Source organism: Felis catus, chromosome A3 (genome assembly GCF_018350175.1).
Source record: "Felis catus isolate Fca126 chromosome A3, F.catus_Fca126_mat1.0, whole genome shotgun sequence".
NCBI classification, from domain to species: domain Eukaryota; kingdom Metazoa; phylum Chordata; class Mammalia; order Carnivora; family Felidae; genus Felis; species Felis catus.
This window is the reverse complement of record NC_058370.1, coordinates 44980892-45002215: the sequence shown is the minus strand read 5'-3', so window position 1 is coordinate 45002215 and position 21324 is coordinate 44980892. Positions and strand designations below refer to the sequence as shown.

At 40.8% G+C, this 21324-nt stretch overlaps 3 protein-coding genes across 18 annotated transcripts in view; 1 reads left to right on the top strand and 2 right to left on the bottom strand.

Annotated features, from left to right (window-relative positions):
* CFAP61 (cilia and flagella associated protein 61) overlaps positions 1-2847 on the bottom strand; it is a 285236-nt gene extending 282389 nt beyond the window's left edge. For 4 of the 9 annotated variants that reach the window (XM_011280983.4, XM_045053925.1, XM_045053926.1 and 1 more), the window contains exon 1: positions 2735-2845. The gene's annotated coding sequence lies outside the window, so the exon portion shown is untranslated. Of the gene's footprint in view, positions 1-2729 lie in introns of all 9 variants that reach the window. The other 5 variants (XM_019826881.3, XM_019826883.3, XM_019826885.3 and 2 more) reach the window with 4 other exon arrangements.
* A 31-nt stretch (positions 2848-2878) lies between these two features.
* On the top strand, positions 2879-18763 carry CRNKL1 (crooked neck pre-mRNA splicing factor 1). The gene is made up of 14 exons (XM_011280988.4): positions 2879-3009; positions 4814-4966; positions 6003-6094; positions 6916-7074; positions 7545-7711; positions 9464-9642; positions 10784-10954; positions 12402-12593; positions 13309-13368; positions 14041-14121; positions 14900-15139; positions 16303-16404; positions 16847-17095; positions 18048-18763. Exons 1-14 carry the CDS (start codon positions 2959-2961, stop codon positions 18213-18215), a joined length of 2064 nt encoding a protein of 687 aa, XP_011279290.1. The 5' UTR covers positions 2879-2958; the 3' UTR covers positions 18216-18763.
* Positions 8485-21324, bottom strand: part of NAA20 (N-alpha-acetyltransferase 20, NatB catalytic subunit) — a 27995-nt gene continuing 15155 nt past the window's right edge. For 7 of the 8 annotated variants that reach the window (XM_011280987.3, XM_011280985.3, XM_045053929.1 and 4 more), the window contains one exon: positions 20769-21279. In XM_011280987.3, coding sequence (XP_011279289.2) covers positions 21249-21279 — 31 coding nt within the window. In that variant the 3' untranslated portion in view covers positions 20769-21248. Of the gene's footprint in view, positions 8863-20768; positions 21280-21324 lie in introns of those variants that run through there. The other variant, XM_045053930.1, reaches the window with a different exon arrangement.

Sequence of the window (21324 nt, the reverse complement as noted above, 5' to 3'; positions counted from 1 at the left end):
TTGCAGGCTCTCAAAAACAAACATTAAAAAAAAAAAAAACCGTAAAGGTAAGGGTAGGGGCGCCTGGGTGGCTCAGCTCGTTAAGTGTCTGACTCTTGATTTCAGCTCAGGTCATCGTATCATGGCTCATGAGATGGAGCCCTGAGCTGGGCTCCATGCCGACAGCGTGGAGTATGCTTGGGATTCTCTCTCTCTCTCTGCCCCTCCTCTGGTCACACGTGTGTGCACACATGCGCATATGCACGTGCAAGCAAAGGTAAAAACAGCTATTAACCTAGAATTCTATGCCTGGCTAAACAATCGTTAAAAGATGGAGGTTAAGGGGCGCCTGGGTGGCGCAGTCGGTTAAGCGTCCGACTTCAGCCAGGTCATGATCTCGCGGTCCGTGAGTTCGAGCCCCGCGTCGGGCTCTGGGCTGATGGCTCGGAGCCTGGAGCCTGTTTCCGATTCTGTGCCTCCCTCTCTCTGTGACCCTCCCCCGTTCATGCTGTCTCTCTCTGTCTCAAAAATAAATAAAAAGTTAAAAAAAATTTTAAAAAGATGGAGGTTAAAAAAAGAAAATCTACTACAGATAGAAAGAAATTACCAAAGAATCTGATTGAAAGAACTCCTATAAGATGTACTGGGAAGAATAAAATTAAAATCAGAGAGGAATGAAACGTAAGATAAAAGGCTGGAGAGAGAAAAGTAAACATGCAGGTGTATCTAAAGAAGCATTGATGGCAACAAGAAAAGTAAAAATGATAAATTTTGCTTAAAAAATACAAACTGCAGGGGCGCCCAGGGTGGCTCAGTTGGTTGAGTGTCCAACTTCTGCTCAGGTCATGATCTCGCAGTTCACGAGTCAGAGCCCTGCGTCCAGCTCTGTGCTGACATCTCAGAGCCTGGAGCCTGCTTCCGATTCTGTGTCTCTCTCTCTGCCCACCCCACCTCCCCCACCCCCATTCGTGCTCTGTCCCTCTGTCTCTAAATAAATAAATAAATTAATTAATTAATTAATTAATTAATTAAATAAAACATTAAAAAAATTAAAACAAAAAAACTGCGTTAAATTACCAGACAATAAAAACTTGTAGGATGGAAGGAGGGCAATCAGAAATAAAACATTCTAAGGTGTTTATGTCTCTGAGAGGAGGCTAGAGATGATTAACATTAAACTTTGTTAAATCAGTTATGCATAATTACAAATTGAAGGGAAATTACTTAAGGGAAACATCTTTTTGTCTTAAAAGCTATTTGTTTATTTTGTTAGGTGACTTTATTATAGTGATATAAAATCACATTCAGTTCATTTAGAACTTGAAAAGTGAGATTACTTACAAATATTTAAATAATAATGTAGGTAGTACAAAGCTATGGAAAATATTTTTATATTGGTTACAAATGACTTCAGTTTGGGAAATCAGCCTAGTTTTTTTCTTTTTTTCCAGAATCACTTCTTATAGAGGTAGACATGATTTTTCTAGATACATAAAATACACACACACATACACACACACACACACACACACATATTTAAAAATATTTTTCCTAAACACCAAAGGAGACTTGCAACTGTCAAAATTTCTTAACCAATGCGTTTTTCACTCCATGAAATCACATGGAGTAATCCTAAATGCATACTACCAAGTGAAAGAAACCAATCTGGAAAGGCTACATTCTATACAACTCCAATGATATGACATTCTCGAAAAGGCAAAACTAAGGAGACAATTTTTAAAAAATCAGTGGTTGCAGGAGGCAAAGGGGGAGGGAGAGATAAATAGATGGAACACAAAGGATTTTTAGGATAGTGAAACTGTTCTTTACCATGCTATGATGGTAAATATAGGCCATTAAATCCCATAGAATCTACAACACCAAGGGTGAACCTTAATGTTAACTGTGAACTTTGGGTGATAATGATGTGTCAGTGCAGGTTCATCAGCTGTAACAAATGTACCACTCTGGTGGGGAATACTGACAGTGGGGGGAGGAGGGATGGCAGGCGTGAGAAATAGGATTCTCTGTACCTTCATCTAACTTTTCTGTGAACCTAAAACTACTGTAAAAGATAAAGTCTTTTTTTTTTTTTTTTTTTTTTTTTTAATTCTCAACCATTTTCTTGCATATAATTTTTCTGTTTTGAAGACAGGTCAAGAATTATACCACCTATCATTTACCGAGCACTTTACATAGATTTTTGTCCTTAATGCTGATAAAATATATACTATTATTTTAGTCTCATAGTTAAGGACATTGAGGCTAAGAGAATTTACGTAATTATGACATATTCACAGAAAATTTAAACATCTGTTTATCTGACCACAAGGATGGCTTATTTGTCAGTACTCTGATGATTCATTTTAATTTTTTCTATTATCTGGTTTTAAAATACCTTCAGTTATTTTTTATTACAAGCCTTAAAGTTTATTTGTGCACAACTGTCCAGAAAGGAAAAGGACTGGACCTCAGAGACTACAAAGCCTAGAAGGCAACGCGGCGCCGGGCTACCTAGGAACCCAGCAGCTCGCCCCCTTAGCATGCTGGGAATGGTAGTTTTCTGGCCGGCCTCTCTCCCTCCGCCCCCAAGCGTCCGGACCCGAGCTTTGTTCCCATTCCCCTTCCCTGGCGCCACGGTTCGACAGACCCACCCGTCCTCGCACAGTCATCCCAGTCTCGGAGACTGATTTGGGGTGCGTCCCTGACGCCCTGAATCCCGATCCCGCTGGGTGGCCAGCGCTACCCACCTCACCTGCAACTCTGCGATGCGGCGCTCAGAGAAGGACGCTCAGCCTGGTTACCACAGAAACGAAGTTACAACTGCGTCACGACGCGTGCGGGAAGTCAAAGGTCATACCAGCTAGTTCCGCTTCCTGTTCCGGGATCCCGGTTGTTGTCAGAACGCTTTGGGGTTCCAGGCCAGTCTTCGGGCCTATTTTTGGGGTCCAGGTTGGCCTGAGGTCTGCTGCTGCAGCCATGGCGGCCTCCACCGCAGCCGGGAAACAGAGGATTCCCAAAGTGGCCAAGGTAGGCGACCGCGAGGGGCTTTGTGGGAGGAGGCCCGGGAGAGGGGCTGTTCCAACCTCCGTGGGGCCTGCGGCGGGAGAGGGTGTGGTGCCAGGAGCAGGCCTACCCCGTGCGGGCCCAGGGGAAGGAGGAGGGGTCAGCCGGTGGTTGGGGGCAGGCTTTTGTCACTCCTGAGCATTCCCGACCGGTCGTGGCCTTCGTTCTGGGAGGTGTTTTTGTTGGGGAAGGAGTGGGGTCATTTGGCAGAAATTAGTGCGCTAGGAGCTGGGAAGCTATGATCTAACGCGGGCGACGAGCAGTGCTCAAATAAGACACGAGTTAGTGTAAAATTGCAACCTTGCCAAATGCTCTGCTGCAGCGTAGAATATGCCATGGAATAGTTGTGTGAGGGGTCTGCAGAGTAAACTTTGCTGGGGAAGTGATATTTAAGCTGACACTTGATGGCTGGCAAGGAGTTAGCCCAGCTGATTGTTGAAGGAAAGAGAGGGCATGCGTTGTGTAGCGGCATTAAGTTAATTAAACAATAAATTTGATGTTATCTGGTATTTCCATGGGTGGCTGATACTTAGTGCTTAATACATGACAGGCTTTGTCCTGAGCCTTTGCAGATGCCCTCACTCTAGTCTGTTTCTCCAGCCCAGATGGCTCTCTTGAGCTTGTCCTTTACATACTCATTTAGACAATTCCCCGAGATAATGCGTATAAATCACATAGCACATTATCTGTGATTACATATGAGCTAGCATCATTTTGAGATTCCTCATGTGGCATTAAACAATTAATGTGTCTTATAATTCAATTCCATAAAATTTGATTCGTCACCAGTGGTCCAATAGAAATATAATGTGAGCTACGTTTGTAATTTAACTTTTCCTACACCTACACTAAACAGTTAAGGGGCACCTAGGTGGCTCAGTTGATTAAGCATCCGACTTAGCTCAGGTCATGATCTCATGGTCTATGAGTTCAAGACCCGCATTAGGCTCTGTGCTTAACAGCTCAGCTCAGAGCCTGCTTCAGATTCTGTGTCTCCCTCTCTCTGCTCCTCCCTTGCTCGCTCGCTCACTCTCTCTCAAAAATAAATAAATATTTTTAAAAAATGAAAAAAAACAGTCAAAACAGGTGACATTAATTTAACTGTGTATTATCTTTAACTCTGTATCTCCAAGATATTGCTGTTTCATTATGTAATCAATATGGAAAATTTACTTCGATAGTTTTGTTTTTTTTCATGCTAAGTCTTCAAAATCCAGTTTATATTTTACCCTCACAGCCCATCTCTGTTTGGACTCACTGCATTAGCTCATGGCTGTTGTGTTGGGCAGCTCTAAGATCTCAAGAAACTTACAGTCTAATGATGGGAAGTTACTGAATATTATCTTTGATTTGAAATGCCATGAAAAACCAAACGCAACTTGAGACATTATCGTTCACCTGGGGCATTAATAGAAAAATTTTTTAAATAGAGGTTGTAACACTAGATAAGATGTGGCACACATCTTGATAAAACCTCTAGTGAGAATTTTACCTAAGGAACCTCAAAGTTTATTATTATACTAATCTAAAAGGGGACACTTGGTATTCTTGCTATCTTTTCTCTTAAGACTTACCTATGGCTTTGTAATAGATCCCATGCATAAGAAAGAAAACATTGTGTTTACTTTCATAGAGAAATGAAAACACGTTGTACAAAGAGAGCATCTGGTAATAATACTTAAAAAGTTCACACCCCAAAAAATGTCTGTTTTCCTAACCTTGTGTGATGAGCATCTATTAAAAATGGAAATGTCTTCTGTCTTAAAAGGTGAAAAACAAAGCCCCGGCTGAGGTACAGATAACTGCCGAACAACTCTTAAGAGAAGCTAAAGAAAGAGAACTTGAGCTTCTTCCACCTCCACCTCAACAGAAGATCACAGATGAAGAAGAGTTAAATGATTACAAACTAAGGAAAAGGAAGGTCAGTCAAGGTGATACCTTCCAGTCTGTTAATAATGTTGTCAGAGTTTGCAGAGTTCCTCATTGGTTAGAGAGGCAATAGCATAAGAATAGTTTATCATTTCTAGCCCCATGAGTAGTGTGACTTCTGGTTACCAGATAATTGCATTTTGCTTAACTTTATAAAATATGCCATGAATTATCTTTAAAAGTATAAAGAAATTAAATCCACCAGAGACATAATTTTTGGTAGTTTAACCAAAGAGGTGGTAGTTTAACAAGTGAAACATGGGACAGCTGTAAGGGGCTGGATTTAACCAAGGCTGCATTGTGTACTCTACCACTTTCTGCAGTAGGATTTAAGACCTGGGAAAGAGCCATGAAAAGACTTGGGGATCTGACCTCCTTACCCTAGAATCCTCACTCTAGAGAGTAGTTTTAAACCACTAACCCTGTTGTATTTACTTATTAGTGATGTTTAAAGAGTGATGTATGAAATTTGGAGATGTTACTGAGAGGAGTGAAATAGTCAAAAACATTTTTATACTAGGAACAAGTATAGAGTATATTAAAGGATCAGTTAGTTATTATCAGTTATAAGAGAAGATATCAACAACTTTGCTAATAATTCTGTACATCTAAAGTTTTTCTCTTTGTTTGCATGTAAGACTTTAAAGAAACACTTGAGATTATAACCTTCATTATGAGTTTCTTATTTCCCAAGGATTCCAGGATGTAATTTCTCCTAAATAACAACAAAATGAATAAATCTTTTTAGAACAGAATTAATGGAGTCGCCTGGGTGGCTCAGTCGGTTAAGTGTTGGGCTCTTGATTTCGGCTCACGTCATGATCTCACAGTTTGTGGGATCAAGCCCCATGTCAGGCTCTGTGTTGACAGCATGGAGCCTGCTTGGGATTTTCTCTCTGTCCCCCTGCTTTCTCTCTCTCAAACAAATAAATAAACATTTTTAAAAAAGAACAGGATTAATGGACAAATGAAGATGTCATTTTTACTTATTTTTCCCTTCAATTTGACCCTTTTATCCCTTCCTCTAGACTTTTGAAGATAACATAAGAAAAAACAGAACTGTGATTAGTAACTGGATAAAATATGCACAATGGGAAGAGAGTCTAAAGGAGATTCAAAGGTAAAATTACTGAGTGTATAGTTTCATATATAAAGATGTAAGTTAAGAGACAGAAAAAAAATAGGAAAAGGTAAAGCATGAGTGAAAAAGAGTGTACCTCTGGTAGTAATTTTCTAAATTGTTCTGTGGAACCCTAGGGTCTTTTGAGGGGCCTCAGAGGCACTATGGTAGGAGAGTCCTGGGGGGACCACAGAGGAGATGCTGTAGGTGGGTGTTACCACCAGCACACACTCTACAGTCAGAGAAATGCAGTTTCTTCTGCTTTCTCTGTATTCGGATTCTTTTAAATAAAAATCGTTCCTCCAGAAACTGCTTACCAACAAAATACAAATCACCACCTGGCTCTTCCTATCGCCCAGCCTTTCTGCACTCTCCTGGCATGGCACACCCACTGCCCCCGCCGTGCCTGTGTACTCGCCACTCCTGAGGACACAGTGTCTCTTTGCCCTACACTAGGCTCTTCTCTCTGCCTGGAACGAGCACCCCTCCTCACCCACCTTGGCTTCTGGAGCTTTCCTCAACTTCTCAACTCTGGAGTTACCTATTATTTAGCCTTTTGCACTAGATATTTTTATTCTCTTTTGCTTCGTGATGTAAAGCTTGATTATAACATTTACTATATTGCATTGTAATTACATTCATGTCTGTCTTTCTCTAAGAGTCTATAGCTTCCTGAAAACCTGTCTTTTCACTTTTATATGCCCAAAACCTGGCTCATGGTGGGCACCTGATAAAATAGCAGGGCACCGCAGGTGGTTTGAAATAGTTGCCACATATGTTGTGTGTGCTACTTTGACATTCTCCAAATCTGGCTTCTTAAGGGCTCGATCCATATACGAACGTGCTTTAGATGTAGACTATCGAAATATTACACTCTGGCTGAAATATGCAGAAATGGAAATGAAGAATCGCCAGGTCAACCATGCCCGAAATATCTGGGACCGGGCCATAACAACTCTGCCTCGAGTCAACCAGTTCTGGTAGGTTTCTCATCTACTGAAGCAGCTTTTTGTAAGCTAGAAAAGTTCTGCCTTTCTTTGCATTTATTTTATTTCTGTAGTTGTAATCGTATATATTTAGTTTACGTCCTACTTTTTCTTTAAACATTCTGTAAGTGCTTTTTCATGTCTGTAGTATGTAGTATGTAGTCATAATCACAATGTATAAAGCTTGTGTAATCAAAACTAAAATTTGGGTTGTAATCTTTTATATGTAAGAAATATCTTGTTGAACTAAGCAATTTTTTAAGAAAAAATTACCTTTTTTCCTATGGTTCATCCTTGCAGATCTGTATTTTGATAAGAAACCATGTTCGATTTAGCTGTTGGGGAACATAAAGGCCTAAGTCTTCTTCACATTTAACAAAGTTAAAACTACAAATGCTGGAGATTTTCTTCTTTCCCTAAGTCATTTTGACGATGACCCATATTTTTGGATGGTTTTATTAAAGGTACAAGTACACGTACATGGAAGAGATGTTGGGGAACATTGCTGGCGCCCGGCAGGTGTTTGAGCGCTGGATGGAGTGGCAGCCTGAGGAGCAAGCCTGGCACTCCTACATCAACTTTGAGCTACGATACAAAGAGGTGGATCGGGCCCGCACCATTTACGAGCGATATATCCTTCCAGCCAGTCCGAGTGGCGCTGTTACTGTCCTGGGTGCCACTTGTCCCGTGGAGGTGCAGTCACGGTCTGGGCGCAGGGACAGTCGTTAATGTGGTCATGGTGTGGGCGCATGAACGGTCATTAACGTGGGCCGGGAACGAAAGATGCAAGTTCAGCCAGCTTCGTAAGCTACATATATATTTTCTAGAGACACAGGACAGTCAATAAAAGTTCGTAGTCTGGGTAATTGAGCTTTTTTCCAGTGAAACTTTGGGTTTGTTTATATTTTGGCGTTAATGCTGTGGTTCCTTGTGGAAAGTGACACACCAAGGCTCTGGCTCCTGTAGCCAGTCCTGTTTCTCCAGGGTTTTTTTCCTAGGTTTTTCTAGGGTGTTGGTCATTAGCAGCACTATCGGAGGCCCTGCCAAAGGATGGAGACCAGAGGGAAACAGAGTGTATTGCAAGAAGCTCTGCTCCGGGGCCAGCTGGATGGGTTCGAGTCCCTTCTCTGGCATGTGTTAGTGGGGCAGCCTCAGATGAGTCAGTTAACACTTCTGAACCTTGTTTTCTCTGAAACAAGAATGAAAATGAAATAGAATCTGCCAAGATTAGCTGTGTTTCGGGTTAAGATTATAATCTGTATAGGGTGGTGGGTAGCGTGTGTGCATGTGCCTGGTTTGTGTGTGGGTACGTGCATGCATGTGCGCCCGTGTACATATTTTGCTTAGGAACAGTGATTTGGTATTTGCAAATTAAGTGGTAAGAGTGACTTCGCTGAACATAAATACCAGGATAAACAAAAATCAACTTTAATATGTAATTTTAAGGTCTCCATTACCTCTGCACATTTTAATATCAGTTTAATGGAAGCTTTTATGACACTTGTTATGTGCCAGGCCTTGCTGGAAGCACTTTACAAATATCACCATTCAGTCCTCAGGACAGCCCTGAGCACAGGATCCACTTGAGTGTGCAGGATGGGAAATCCAGGCGGAAGTGGCTAAGCAGCGAGGTCAGGGTCTCGCAGGTGGTGGTAGAGGTGGGCTCAGAGCCCAGCCGCAGCTTCTGAGCCTTTGCTCTTAACATCGTTGTCATATTTGAAGGTGTTACTACTTTGGAAGTCACGATTTCCTCAAGCAAGGTAGAAGAAAAATAGATACATCCTATTAAGAAATAAAATGGTAATTTAAAACTTTTTTAATGTCAACTACATTTCAGTTAAAAAATAAAGCAAAACCTTTCTCTTCTGACTCTAGTTAGCAGTTTTGTTTTTGTGCTTTTTTTTTCTTAATCATTAATTCAAACATTAACATTACTGAGCATATAATACAGTAGGTGCCATTCATTGAGCACATTCTTTTGGTCCAAATCTGCTAAGAGCTTTATACCCATTTCCTCCTTTAAGGCCAACAGTCATCTAGTGAGGTTGGTTGGTGGTCTTTTTCTCTATTTACAGATGATAATGCTTGAGTCTTGGACAATTTAATGACTTATTCAGGATGGCATTGATAAACAGGCTTCAGGTTTTTCATTTCTCCACACTCACTTGTACCCATTACTGAAGTACTGAATCAGCACTGGAGGAAGTCGGGTGAACAAGACACGGCCCTCTCCTAGAGGTTACAGATTAGTGTTTCTTTGCCTTTGCCCATGTTTTATCAACCCTATCATTGTAGTTAGCATTGTTGGGGGTTTGGGCTTGGTGGGGTTTTTTTTTTTTTAAGCCTCATTGTCTTGCATGGTATTTCCTTAAGTCCCCTGAACTTGTTCTCGTGCACCCTGATGTTAAGAATTGGATCAAGTATGCCCGCTTTGAAGAAAAACATGGTTATTTTGCCCATGCACGGAAAGTGTACGAGAGAGCCGTTGAATTCTTTGGAGATGAACATATGGATGAACACCTTTATGTTGCCTTTGCCAAATTTGAAGAAAATCAGAAAGAAGTAAGTACACTTGAAGAACTCAATTACGTTGCATAACAGCCTAGGAAAGATGACTTATTGTGCACGCTGAGTTCACATCCATCTTACCCTTGGAAAAAATGTTTTCAAATCTCTAAAAGAAAACCGTATATATTTGTGGCTTAGCTGCAGATTGGGAGCCAAGCGATTATAAATCATATTAAACTGTCCTAATTGTGTTGTGCTTTGCTTGAAAATTAAGCTTTTGTATCAATGATAAGAATATTATGTGTAAACTGAGAATTCGTCATTTGGTCTCCACACTAAAGAGCTCTACAGGTAATAAACCTGGAAAACAAAAGCCCAGAGCGCTTAGAAAACAGAAGTTGAAATGAAAACAAAGATTGCCCCACAAATAAGTCAGTTCTATTCTTATACATGGAAATAATTCTTTAACTTAAATACTACAATCGAGCAAGATGCACTGAGGTCCAAATGCAGGGTCTTACACTTATCGTGATAAGGACTTCAGACCCTGTCCCAGGGCCAGTGGGAAGTGTGAAGGGTGTTAAGCAGAAGAGTGGTAGGACAGGATTTATATTCGAAGGAAAGTCTCTAGCTTATTTGTGGAGATCATATTGGGAAGAAGGTGGCAGAAGGGGAAGTGAGGAGGCTTTTGAAGTGGTCCAGGGAAGAAATGCAGATGGCTTGGGTGTAGGGAGGAAGCGAAGGGCTCTGTTGCAGAGACAGATGTGGCAGGGCTCGTTGAAGTAGTGAATGTGGAGAATGAGGAAAGGAGAAGAATCAAGGAGGACCCAGGAGGTTTGGGGCTTGAGCAAGTGCATGACCGTAGGTCTTGCTTACCAGGACTGGGAAAACAGAGGTATCCAGGTTTGATGTGAGAAACAGGAGGTCAGTTTTGGACCTGTTTATTCTGAGATGCACGCTGACATCCAACCGACAACCTTAGGTAGACAGTATTAAATATGGAGCTCAAAGGAGAGTGCTAGTCTGTCCTGACTGAAATGAATACTCTCAACAAGAGGGAGAAGAAAAGTCTTTATTTTGGACACTTTGAGACCTCAGAATCTACCAAGCAATGTATTCTGTCATAATTACTTTCCACGTTGTGAGTAAAATGAGGATACTGTGTTGTAGAAATAATCATCCTGTCTGCTTTTAGTTTGAAAGGGTACGGGTCATCTACAAGTATGCCCTGGATAGGATTTCAAAGCAGGAGGCCCAAGAACTCTTTAAAAATTATACCATCTTCGAGAAGAAATTTGGTGATAGGCGGGGTATTGAAGACATCATTGTGAGCAAGCGAAGATTCCAGTATGAGGAAGAGGTGAAGGTGAGTGCTGGCGTGAACACTGAACTATGTGGGTAACTATAGCAGCTACAGTAAAGCGAGGGCTAGCAAGGGAGAGCTTGCAGGAATCATGCCCTTGGTGATGTGTCCCCAGTAATTGGCAGCTGTTTCAATAGGAATAAGCAGGACTGATGGAAAAGGCCAGCAAGCACAACTCAGGTTTGCTCTGCCACTCACATGTTGATTGCTGGTTGTGCACTGTAGAACCTGAGCAGAAATTGAGAATCCATTTGGGGAGTCTGGGTGGCTCAGTTGGTTAAGCATCTGACTTCAGCTCAGGTCATGATCTCATAGTTCGTGGGTTTGTTCGAGCCCTGTGTCAGGCTCTGTGCTGACAGCTTGGAGCCTGGAGCCTGCTTTGGATTCTGTGTCTCCTTCTCTCTGCCCCTCGTCTGCTCACACTCTGACTCCCTTTCTCCCTCTCTCTCTCTCCTTCTCTCCCTCTCTCTCTCCTTCCCTCCCTCTCTCTCTCCCTCTTTCTCTCTCTCTCACTCACTCAAATTAAATAAACATTAAAATTGGGAATCCATTTGAACTCATTTCTGAAGAAGGAAGACTCAGAGATTTAGCCAAACTCAGAGATTTGAGTTTTTGTACACTCCCTTTTAGCTTAACTGCTTGAACAAAAAATGTAGATAGATAAAGTTCCATTCTCATCTCTTCACATGTAATGTACTGTTTTGATTTGAATTCAAGATCGTAGCATTTTCCTTTACCGGTCTGCTGTATATCTAAAATATTTTGCTTAGTCAAATTAATTAGGATATGGCCAAACAAAAGGCTGAATCTGGTGTTAAATGAGGTCAGCAAGATATGTGACTATTAACTGAAAAGAGCAGGTGTCACAATTGTGACCATGGTTATAATTCCACTGTAATTTTGGGACACCTGGGTGGCTCAGTCAGTTAAGCGTCCAACTCCAGGTTTCAGCTCAGGTCATGATCTCACAATCATGGGATCGAGCCCTCCTCAGGCTCCTCACTGAGAGCTCAGAGCCTGCTTGGGATTCTGTCTCTCCTCTCTCTGCCCCTCCCTCACTCATGCTCACTCTCTCTCAAAATAAATAAATAAACTTTAATTCCCCTGTAATTTTAAATCTAGACATAATGATACGCAGTCACATATGTAAACAAAAACATTTATAATAGGCATCTAATTATTGAGTACTTATCTTGGGGCTGGTGTTTGTATATGAAAGCAACCTTGCTCTGAGACACCTGGCTAATAATCTCTCCTCTATATTCCTTTTTCTTTTCTATTTATAAAATCTCAGTCATTTTTGTTTGTTTTAATGAGATAGGATGAGGAATCTAGAAAAACAGTTGCTAAAATATAAGAAGGCAATCTAGTGTCTTCTTTTACCCTCATGGAGTCCAGCAAGTGTAGCTCTTGGTTTGATTTTTGTTCATTAAACTTGGCATCTTTCTAGGCTAATCCACACAATTACGATGCGTGGTTTGACTACTTGCGCTTGGTGGAAAGTGATGCCGAAGCAGAAACTGTTCGAGAAGTGTATGAAAGAGCCATTGCCAATGTGCCACCCATTCAAGAGAAGCGGCACTGGAAGCGCTACATCTATCTGTGGGTCAACTATGCGCTGTATGAGGAATTGGAGGCAAAGGTAAAAAACGAAATCCCACATCAGCTGTTGATGGCTGTCTCAGCCCTGCGTGTACAGCTTGGCCACAGCTCAGCCACCGTGGGTGGTAACTGATATTTACAGTCCCAGAAACAGGAATTTAGTTTTAGGTTCTCAGCCATACAGTTATGTATTCTCTCTGTAACCTTTTAAACTCTGTATACCTGTTGTGGGCACAGGTAAGGTTTTTTGGTTGTTGTTCCGTCGTATTTTGTGTTTTAAACCTGAGGCACAAGAAGATTAGTACTTGGACTTGAAAGGGAACAATGAACCAGTCCTTAATTTCATATCATACCCTGTATTGTCTCATCAGTAGGGATCACAGCTAGATTGCACATCTTTGTTTTTAGTAAAGATCAAGTGGGATTTTCAGAAATCAGTTGTGTAAATTAATTGGGAAAGATTAGCTTTCTACTGTGGAGACTATAAAACATCTTTGTTTCTTTGTGCTATCAGGCGAAAAGCCTTTCTACAGAGAAGCTCTCAGAGTTTGATGGCTATATTGTTGGTGATTCTTTAACCAAAGTTTGATGGCTAAAGGTAGTTCACTTTTGATCATAAATGATTAAATCAGAGTTTGACAATAGCAACTTACAAAAACATATTCAGTGTTGGGGGTATACATTTTTACTAATATCAGTAGAAAGTATTAGTAACAGACTTCAATATTTTGTGAAAATTTCTTATCCTAATACAGGATCCCGAGAGGACGAGACAGGTATATCAAGCTTCTTTGGAATTAATCCCTCACAAAAAGGTATGTTTGCTATAAGTGTTCTATTCCAAACTGTCAAAATCCTACTTCTGTTTCTCGCGAGTAATACTTACTGTTTGAATAGTTTGCTGTGCTAGGCTCAAGTGAGAACCGGGTATGCTCCTTGCCTCAGAAAACACCTTACAGTCTAGTTGAGAGGACAGCCTGGGTTAAGTGATGAATAATACAGATAATGTAGAAATTCATAGGAGGATGGAGGAAGATGCACATCCAGAGAGCACACGGCACGTGCAGGAAACAACAAACAGGTGTTTGTTGGCATCCGAGTGGACATATGCATGCCTGGGTGAACACCTGGTGCATGTTTTGGAAATGGTTGAGATGTTATCTCTGCCCTACTTCCCAGCATGAGAAACAAGTAGATATGTTGGCCGAGTTACCTTCTAGAATAGAGGTGGTGTGTTCTCTCTGCTCACCAGCATACGCACAAAACACCAGGGGCTGCAGGACCATGCAGTGCAATAAAGTACCTGGATTCCTGTTTGTAACTTTTATGAAATAAACATTCTATTTGCTTAAAAACAAGAAAACACGTCTGTCTTCGCTCTGAATATGTAGGGAAATCTAATCGCATGTGGCCTTTTATTAAATTTTTGACATACTTCAGTGTCATTGAAATGACTCTCTTAGGTGTTTTGTGCTTTTGTTTTCTAGTTCACATTTGCCAAGATGTGGTTACTATACGCACAATTTGAAATAAGACAGAAAAATTTACCATTTGCCAGAAGAGCTTTGGTGAGTAAAGAAAGGATCGAGATGCATCATTGACTTCTATGAGAAGAAAATTAAATCTCAGTGCCTACAAGTTGGACAGTTCCTACTAAGAATGCCACAGAATTGTTCTGCCTTTATAGCCTGAGACATGTCAGAAAATGCATGGCCTTTGAAGAAGGATTGGGTGAAAATGTAAATTAATATTGGAAGCTTTATCTGTAGCTCCCAGTTACCAGATCTTTACTCAGACTGGAAAGATCTGATCTTAGTTCACATTAGGTCTTAAATCAGCTCTTTAATAGACTGATGTGCAAAATTCAGGGGTGTTACATGCACCTTCCTCTTAACAGTTATTCTGAAGTGTCTTGATAGGATTAAATACTGTGTATAAATGCAGTTATCCTTCTACTAGCCACTCTTGCCCTGGCTGTGGGCAGCAAGGCAGATTTCATTCTATGATTACCATTTCACTTATGGGACGTTTTATCCATTTGACGTCCATATTCCCTACATGCTCCTGAGATACTAAGTAAAATCCAGAGTACTTGTGCAGACAGTTCTGAAACGCTCTCTTGCTGAACAGGCCCCAATGGGCATAGGCCCTCTTGAGTGGTGGAGGAAGTAGAGGGTTTCCATTGGCCTTCTGTCAAGAACCAGTGTGGACATTGTGATACCACAGAGGGAAAGAGTGGCTTGTCATGTTCTTCTGCAACAGAGAACAGTTGTTGGGATAGGTTGGTGATGTCTGTGCACAGATTGAACCCACATGTCCCAGTGATTTGGTCATTTTGTTTTCCAGGGAACTTCCATAGGCAAATGCCCAAAGAACAAGTTATTTAAAGGTTACATAGAATTGGAGCTGCAGCTTCGAGAATTTGACAGATGCCGGAAGCTTTATGAGAAGTTCTTGGAATTTGGACCTGAAAATTGTACCTCTTGGATTAAGTTTGCAGAGTTAGAGACAATCCTTGGTGATATTGAGAGAGCCCGGGCAATCTATGAGTTAGCCATCAGTCAGCCACGCTTAGACATGCCAGAGGTGAGGATCTCGAGTCGAATATAATCTTGTTTTAGATACTTCTCCAGCATTGCTTTAGATAACCATCTAAATGTGTGTGCATTTCACATTATAAAGGTAAATTTACTTGTAGTCTTGTCTGCTCAGATTAGTTCTTTCTGTGTGGGAGATAGCAGAAGGATGGGGGTGAGGGGACCCTCAAGTAGGATACCAGGGCCCAGAACCCCATTGTGACACCAGGATGAGTTGGGATATAATAGGGTTTGTGACTGGCTCTCTGCCTCCTTTCCTCAAACAGAAAGCTAACTAAAGGGATGGAAACAGGCAGCAGGCAGCCCCATCTGGAGAACTGGAAGTTGAGACTGCACATCCCCAGATTCTCCTAGCACAGTTTTGCCCAGATCGGGCCAGCAAAAGAAGCTGTATGTAAAGCAGGATATTCCTGGAATTACTACTGCCACTGTTCTGCCTGCCACAGGACCTGAAATCATCCCTTCCGTATTTAAACTTGAGCCACGAGGTGGCGCCAAACCACAGCTAGCACCATGTGAATCTCCCAGGAGCCACTGAAATCACCCAGCCCTTTTATTAGTCTTGCCCTAATGTGACTCTGCATTTTATGGCTTGGGCTCCACCAGCCGCACTAGGTCAGGGCCTTATGTGTTATTGGTTCCATCGGTTGGCCTCAGCTCCCAGGCATCCAGGCCACATGTGACTACATCCTTGTTCCCTGACAGGCCGTACCTAGCAGGTGGGCTGCTGCTTACTGAATAGTTGTTGAAGTGAATTCAGACATGTGAAGGAATTTACAGTGGAGGTAAGAACAGTATATCCTGGCCTAGGCATGTCCCTGGCAACGTCAGTTGTATGTGACAGGATCTTGGCAATGTCTGGGAGACTTGGCAAGTCTCTGAGCTTTTTGTGGTAAGTCCAGCATTTGAAAAACTCTGAAAGAGAATCCACAAATGAATCCAAAGCCTTTTATCTCATAATGTAGAATTGTAGCCAAATTTCAGCTTGTAAATGCCAGTATTTTTATTGTGTCCACATGCTGCCTAGTCTTTAATTGTTCATAGAAATCCTGGGTTTCTGGATGTCCTAGGTTGGAGTGGCAGTTAAGCTCAGCTTTGGCTAGGGACATGTTGCTCTTTAAATGTCCAGACTGACTAAGTTCTCTTTATTAGGTGCTTTGGAAATCATATATTGACTTTGAAATTGAGCAGGAAGAAACTGAGAGAACACGAAATCTTTACCGACGATTGCTTCAGCGAACACAGCATGTCAAGGTATCCTGCAGTCTGTCGATGATCTTTGATTTTGCTTAAATCAGCAGTCCTAAAGGAGATATTTTATTTCTGTGTTTTAAGTGTTCTGTTTTGGGTTTGTTTTTAATGATTTCCTTGCTTTTAGAAGGTGCCCGTGAGTCTCAGAGGACTTTGCAATATAAAGCTTATACCAAGTCAGTATTTATACTGCATGGGAATAACTTCAGTATCACAGGATTTAATAAAAAGTTCAGCTCTTTTCAGGATTTTAAGACTCTTTCAAACTTACTTGGATATAGAAGCAGACTGCTTCAGCATTATTGAAACATATAATCAGTGTGTTCTTTGGAATCCTATTAGTATGTTCAGATATCATTAACTAGAAATTCATGTTATTGTTACTACGTGAATGTTTTCTGGGTGACATGGTTATTAATTTGGTTCTATAATAATTTTTCATAAGGTATGGATCAGCTTTGCCCAGTTTGAGCTGTCTTCAGGGAAAGAAGGAAGTTTGGCTAAATGCAGACAAATTTATGAAGAGGCTAACAAAACCATGAGAAACTGCGAAGAAAAGGAAGAGAGACTTATGTTGCTGGAATCATGGCGAAGCTTTGAAGATGAATTTGGAACAGTATCAGATAAGGAGAGAGTAGACAAACTCATGCCAGAGAAAGTCAAGAAAAGAAGAAAGGTCCAGGCTGATGATGGGGTAAGAACTGAGCCCTCGGAGCTGGTCATCTCACGTCAGATGAGCGAAAATGCATCTGACTTTGAATTTGTACTTTTATGTGCCATTTACAATGTGAGCATGGGAAGAGACAGCCTGGAGTAGAAGACAGTTGTAGTCTGGCTACCATGGAAGCAGAGAGCAGGGTGTATGGTCCACCCAAGGCTAGAGAATAGGAGACAGTTGGCAAAGGCTTCTTGGAGGTGGTTGATTCCAGGAACTGCATGTAGTGTGGTATTTCTGGAACATTAAGCAGGAGGTTAGAGTGGAGGGAAATGAAATTCAACTTCTAAGTCGGACCCAATCCAGAGGCTTTGTAAGCTGTAGGCAGACGCTTCTGCACAAAATGACACGCCCCAGTAGTTAGCATCTCCTGCAGGGCAGGCATACTCGAGGAGCTTAGATTAGAGGAAATCTGTCGGGAGGCTGTTGTAAGCAAGTGATGGTACAGGCTGGAACTACAGTGACCTTTAGGAAGCCAAATCAGTGACTGACTGGAGATGGGCAGTAAGGACAGGGAGTCGGAATAGTGCACAGATTTATAGCTCTCACTGCCAGGTAAACATGAAGTAAGTCTTTAAAAATTTAAAATCTTAGAAGACTGAAAGATGGAGGAGGAGACACAGAGTATCTTCTTGATTGACTACAGAGGAGCTGTGCTTTGATTTTTAGGATCTTCTTCCACTGGTTTTTAGCTCTCCACGAGCTCCCCTTGCAGCAACACCAACCCCACAGCTACTCGTTCACTCCCGATCTTGCAGGCCCAGCCCTTGTTCTTGCTGTGATGGGCTTTGATGTTGTTTCATAAGATGAACATGAGATGAATTTGAACTCTGGGTTTGGCAGTGAAAATTCTCCACTTTAAAGTAACTGCAGTTGGGTATTTCAGCCATGTGTTGGCTTATCTTTTCATTGTTTTACTTTTTGTCTGTAGTCTGATGCAGGCTGGGAAGAGTACTATGATTACATCTTTCCCGAAGATGCTGCCAACCAACCCAACCTCAAGCTCCTGGCCATGGCCAAACTTTGGAAGAAACAGCAACAGGAAAAGGAGGCTGCTGAGCAAGACCCAGATAAGGACATTGATGAGAGTGAATCCTGATGTTCTTGTTCATATTGAGAAGTGTGTTACTATTTTTATAAATTAATAGTTTGGAACTGTTGTGACTCCTGTAAGTTTTTGTATATTTCACCAGTAATGAATTGATTGGAATCTTTGATAGCTACTTTTTGAATAATTTTTAAAATGCTCTTGGCTTAGGGGTTGCAAGTAATTTTTGTAACTGCTGGATTTATCAGTCCAAACATTTGTCTACATCATGCATTAGGAAATCTAATTGAGGTAATGCTTAGCATCTATTTTAGATGGACCTGCAGACTTTTGAAAGTCTTTTTCTAGTTTTCAAGTTATGTTCTACAGTAACTTGTAAGGTATGGTTTTTTCATGCTTGTCTTCATAAATATATTTCATGCACTCATCTGAAACCTGTAACTTTTTCCTGTCTTCAGAGTTACACAGACTTGAGTTCCATTCCCAGCTCTGCCACTTAGTGATAAATAACTGAACCTTTATTTTTAGTTTCTTTACTCATAAAATGAGCTTCTGCCACTCATTTTGAAGATTAAATTAGAAAAGGAATCTACCTGGTACATAGTGAGTGTTAAGTGTTCATTCCAAGCCACTTTCCTAAATCCCTTCCTTCTGTCCTTGTAGAATTGAATGTGCTTGAATTTAACATCTAAACACCCTTAGCTTCTTAACAGTGGCCATTTTTGCTACCTGCTTTTGAAAACACTAGTTGGGAAATAATTTATAGTTAGTGTATTTCTGAACAAGGGCTCTTTACCAAGAACGTTTTAGTCAGATTTCAGTTAAACTGTAATCTGTTTTTCCAAACTGGTTGAGCTCTGTCTTGGCTTAAGGAATAGTAAAACGTGCTGTGAAAAAGTGTCCCCTGCTCCCATAAATTTGGGAAATCCTAGATTAAGGATCTTAGTAATCGAATCTTTTTGTAGTTCAGCTTCCCAGAGCCTTGTAAATACTACCATACCTTTTGAATCCCCAGTAGCAATGCTGGCATGTTCCCCAACCTTACTGGACAAGGCAATCACGTCTGCCTAGAATACCACAATTTCTAGTATGCTATTATAGAAAGTAGCTACTGTAAAACCTGATGCATGTGATTTACCCTTGGTTTAGAACATGTGAGAAACAAGGTAGATAACCAACTATGATTCTAAAAAAGAAAAAGCAGAGATGGTAACATATTTGTGGACACATTGCTCATATCCTCAAGCAAATAATATGTGCCTTAATTGATCTTATTTTCTTTAATCTGGCCTGATTTCTCAAGCCTGCTTTTTGTTTTGTTCAGTGCCTGAGCTATTTGACTAGAATTGTTATCTTCAAGAATATTTTGTCACCGGTAAAGGCAATTGGCAAATTTATTTACTTGTTTAATTGGGTAAACCTATTAAATTTGCAAAAATTTCACCCAAAGGAATAAAAAAAGCTAGTCTGTATATTACTAAATTTTATCTTGAAAATAAGCTAGTGTTTGAAGGGAGAATGTAGGACTGTCAGGGTAAAAGACAAACGTGTGTTCAGCCTCACTGCTTCAGTCACTGCACCAGTGTCACCCCAGCTGCTGGGTATCAGATGGATTCTGACTATGGAGTCCTGAGGTCTACTTGGTGAGGAGGAACATTTGTGATTTTAATACCCTTTGGCTAAGTGCAGAGTCAAGGGGTAAGATGAAAGCAGGTCAAAATGCTAATATAAGTGACTAGAGTCTTCCTACAATTCTTTCCTGTTTATGCTGCATGCTGTTCTTGTGCTTACATAAGCTGTTAGAACATACGCTGTTCTTATGCTTCCTGTTCTTATGCTACATAAGAACAAAAATTGGTCATGTTTCCAATGTCAGCTCATAATACCACCTTCTGATTAGTGTCATGCATGAAGGAAAAAGTTACCTTCTCATGGGAGAAACATAAAAGATTCATTTCTCTTACTCTCAACTCCACCAGAGTAAGTCCTTTCAGAGGGAAAAACTGTTTAGTAATCATTTCTGTGGGGTTTTCTTTACTTCTGTTCACTGGATATTTTCAGATATTACAGCTGAAGAAAACTATACCTGAAGGTAAGTGGTTGGCCCATTACATAGTTTCATGGCCTTTAAGAATTAGAAACTGCGATGTCATTTTATATTTTGAAAAGGCAGGATTTAAGCAAAGTAGTGTGAGAGGAGACAAAAGATGTGGGGCTAACACTATCAAGTATCTGGGAAGAATTTACTATGCAATAAGAAGGATGCGTACATACACTGGGCAGGAATTTTCACGTTTGCTTTCAAAAATATCCGACTTCAGCTCTGGTCGTGATCTTGCAGTCCGTGAGTTTAAGCCCCATGTCAGGCTCTATGCTGACAGCTCAGAGCCTGGAGCCTGCTTCAGATTCTGTGTCTCCCTCTCTCTCTGCCCCTCTCCTCCTCATGCTCTGTGTCTCTCAAAAATAAACATTAAAAATTTTTTTTAATAAAATTTTTAAAAAACAAGGCTTTATATGGAACAAAAGAAACATCATATCCTAAATGATGGCCTTTCTCAATCCAGACTGAATTTTATAAATGACCAAGTTTCCAGAACACATTCATAGGGTCAACAATGCGTTTTATTATACATTTTAGATTTATACATTTCATATATGCTTTTAAAGCTTCAATTAACAGATAATACAAAATAAAAAATATGTATGCAGCAGTGGTTCTCAGGCACAGAATTTAGGAGGAGACTGGAGCAAGTTTTTCCCCTTAACATATAGTGAGTATTATGAACCAAAATACTAAAGTGTTTCCATCTGACCTAGCTGCCTTTTTGACTAAATTTTATTACAGTGAACAGCTTTAATAGTTATGATATTGCTAACTGGAAACAATAAGACTCAAATAACCTGTATTTTCTTGAAATCTGCAAACCTAAATAATTACTTTTCTCCTAATAGCGCTCCAGGATCATCTAATGAAAACAATATTGTCCATAAAATATCTGGAGCATCAGCCTAAGAACCACTGCCCATGGTTATTCAATGTCTTCAGGCCTCACAGGATGAGGTAATGGTATGATGGATTTCTTCTCAGTGTCTCTGGAAAGTGCCTTCCTCATATCTGTTAGGAAGCAAAATTTAATGTAAATACCCAAATATCAAAATA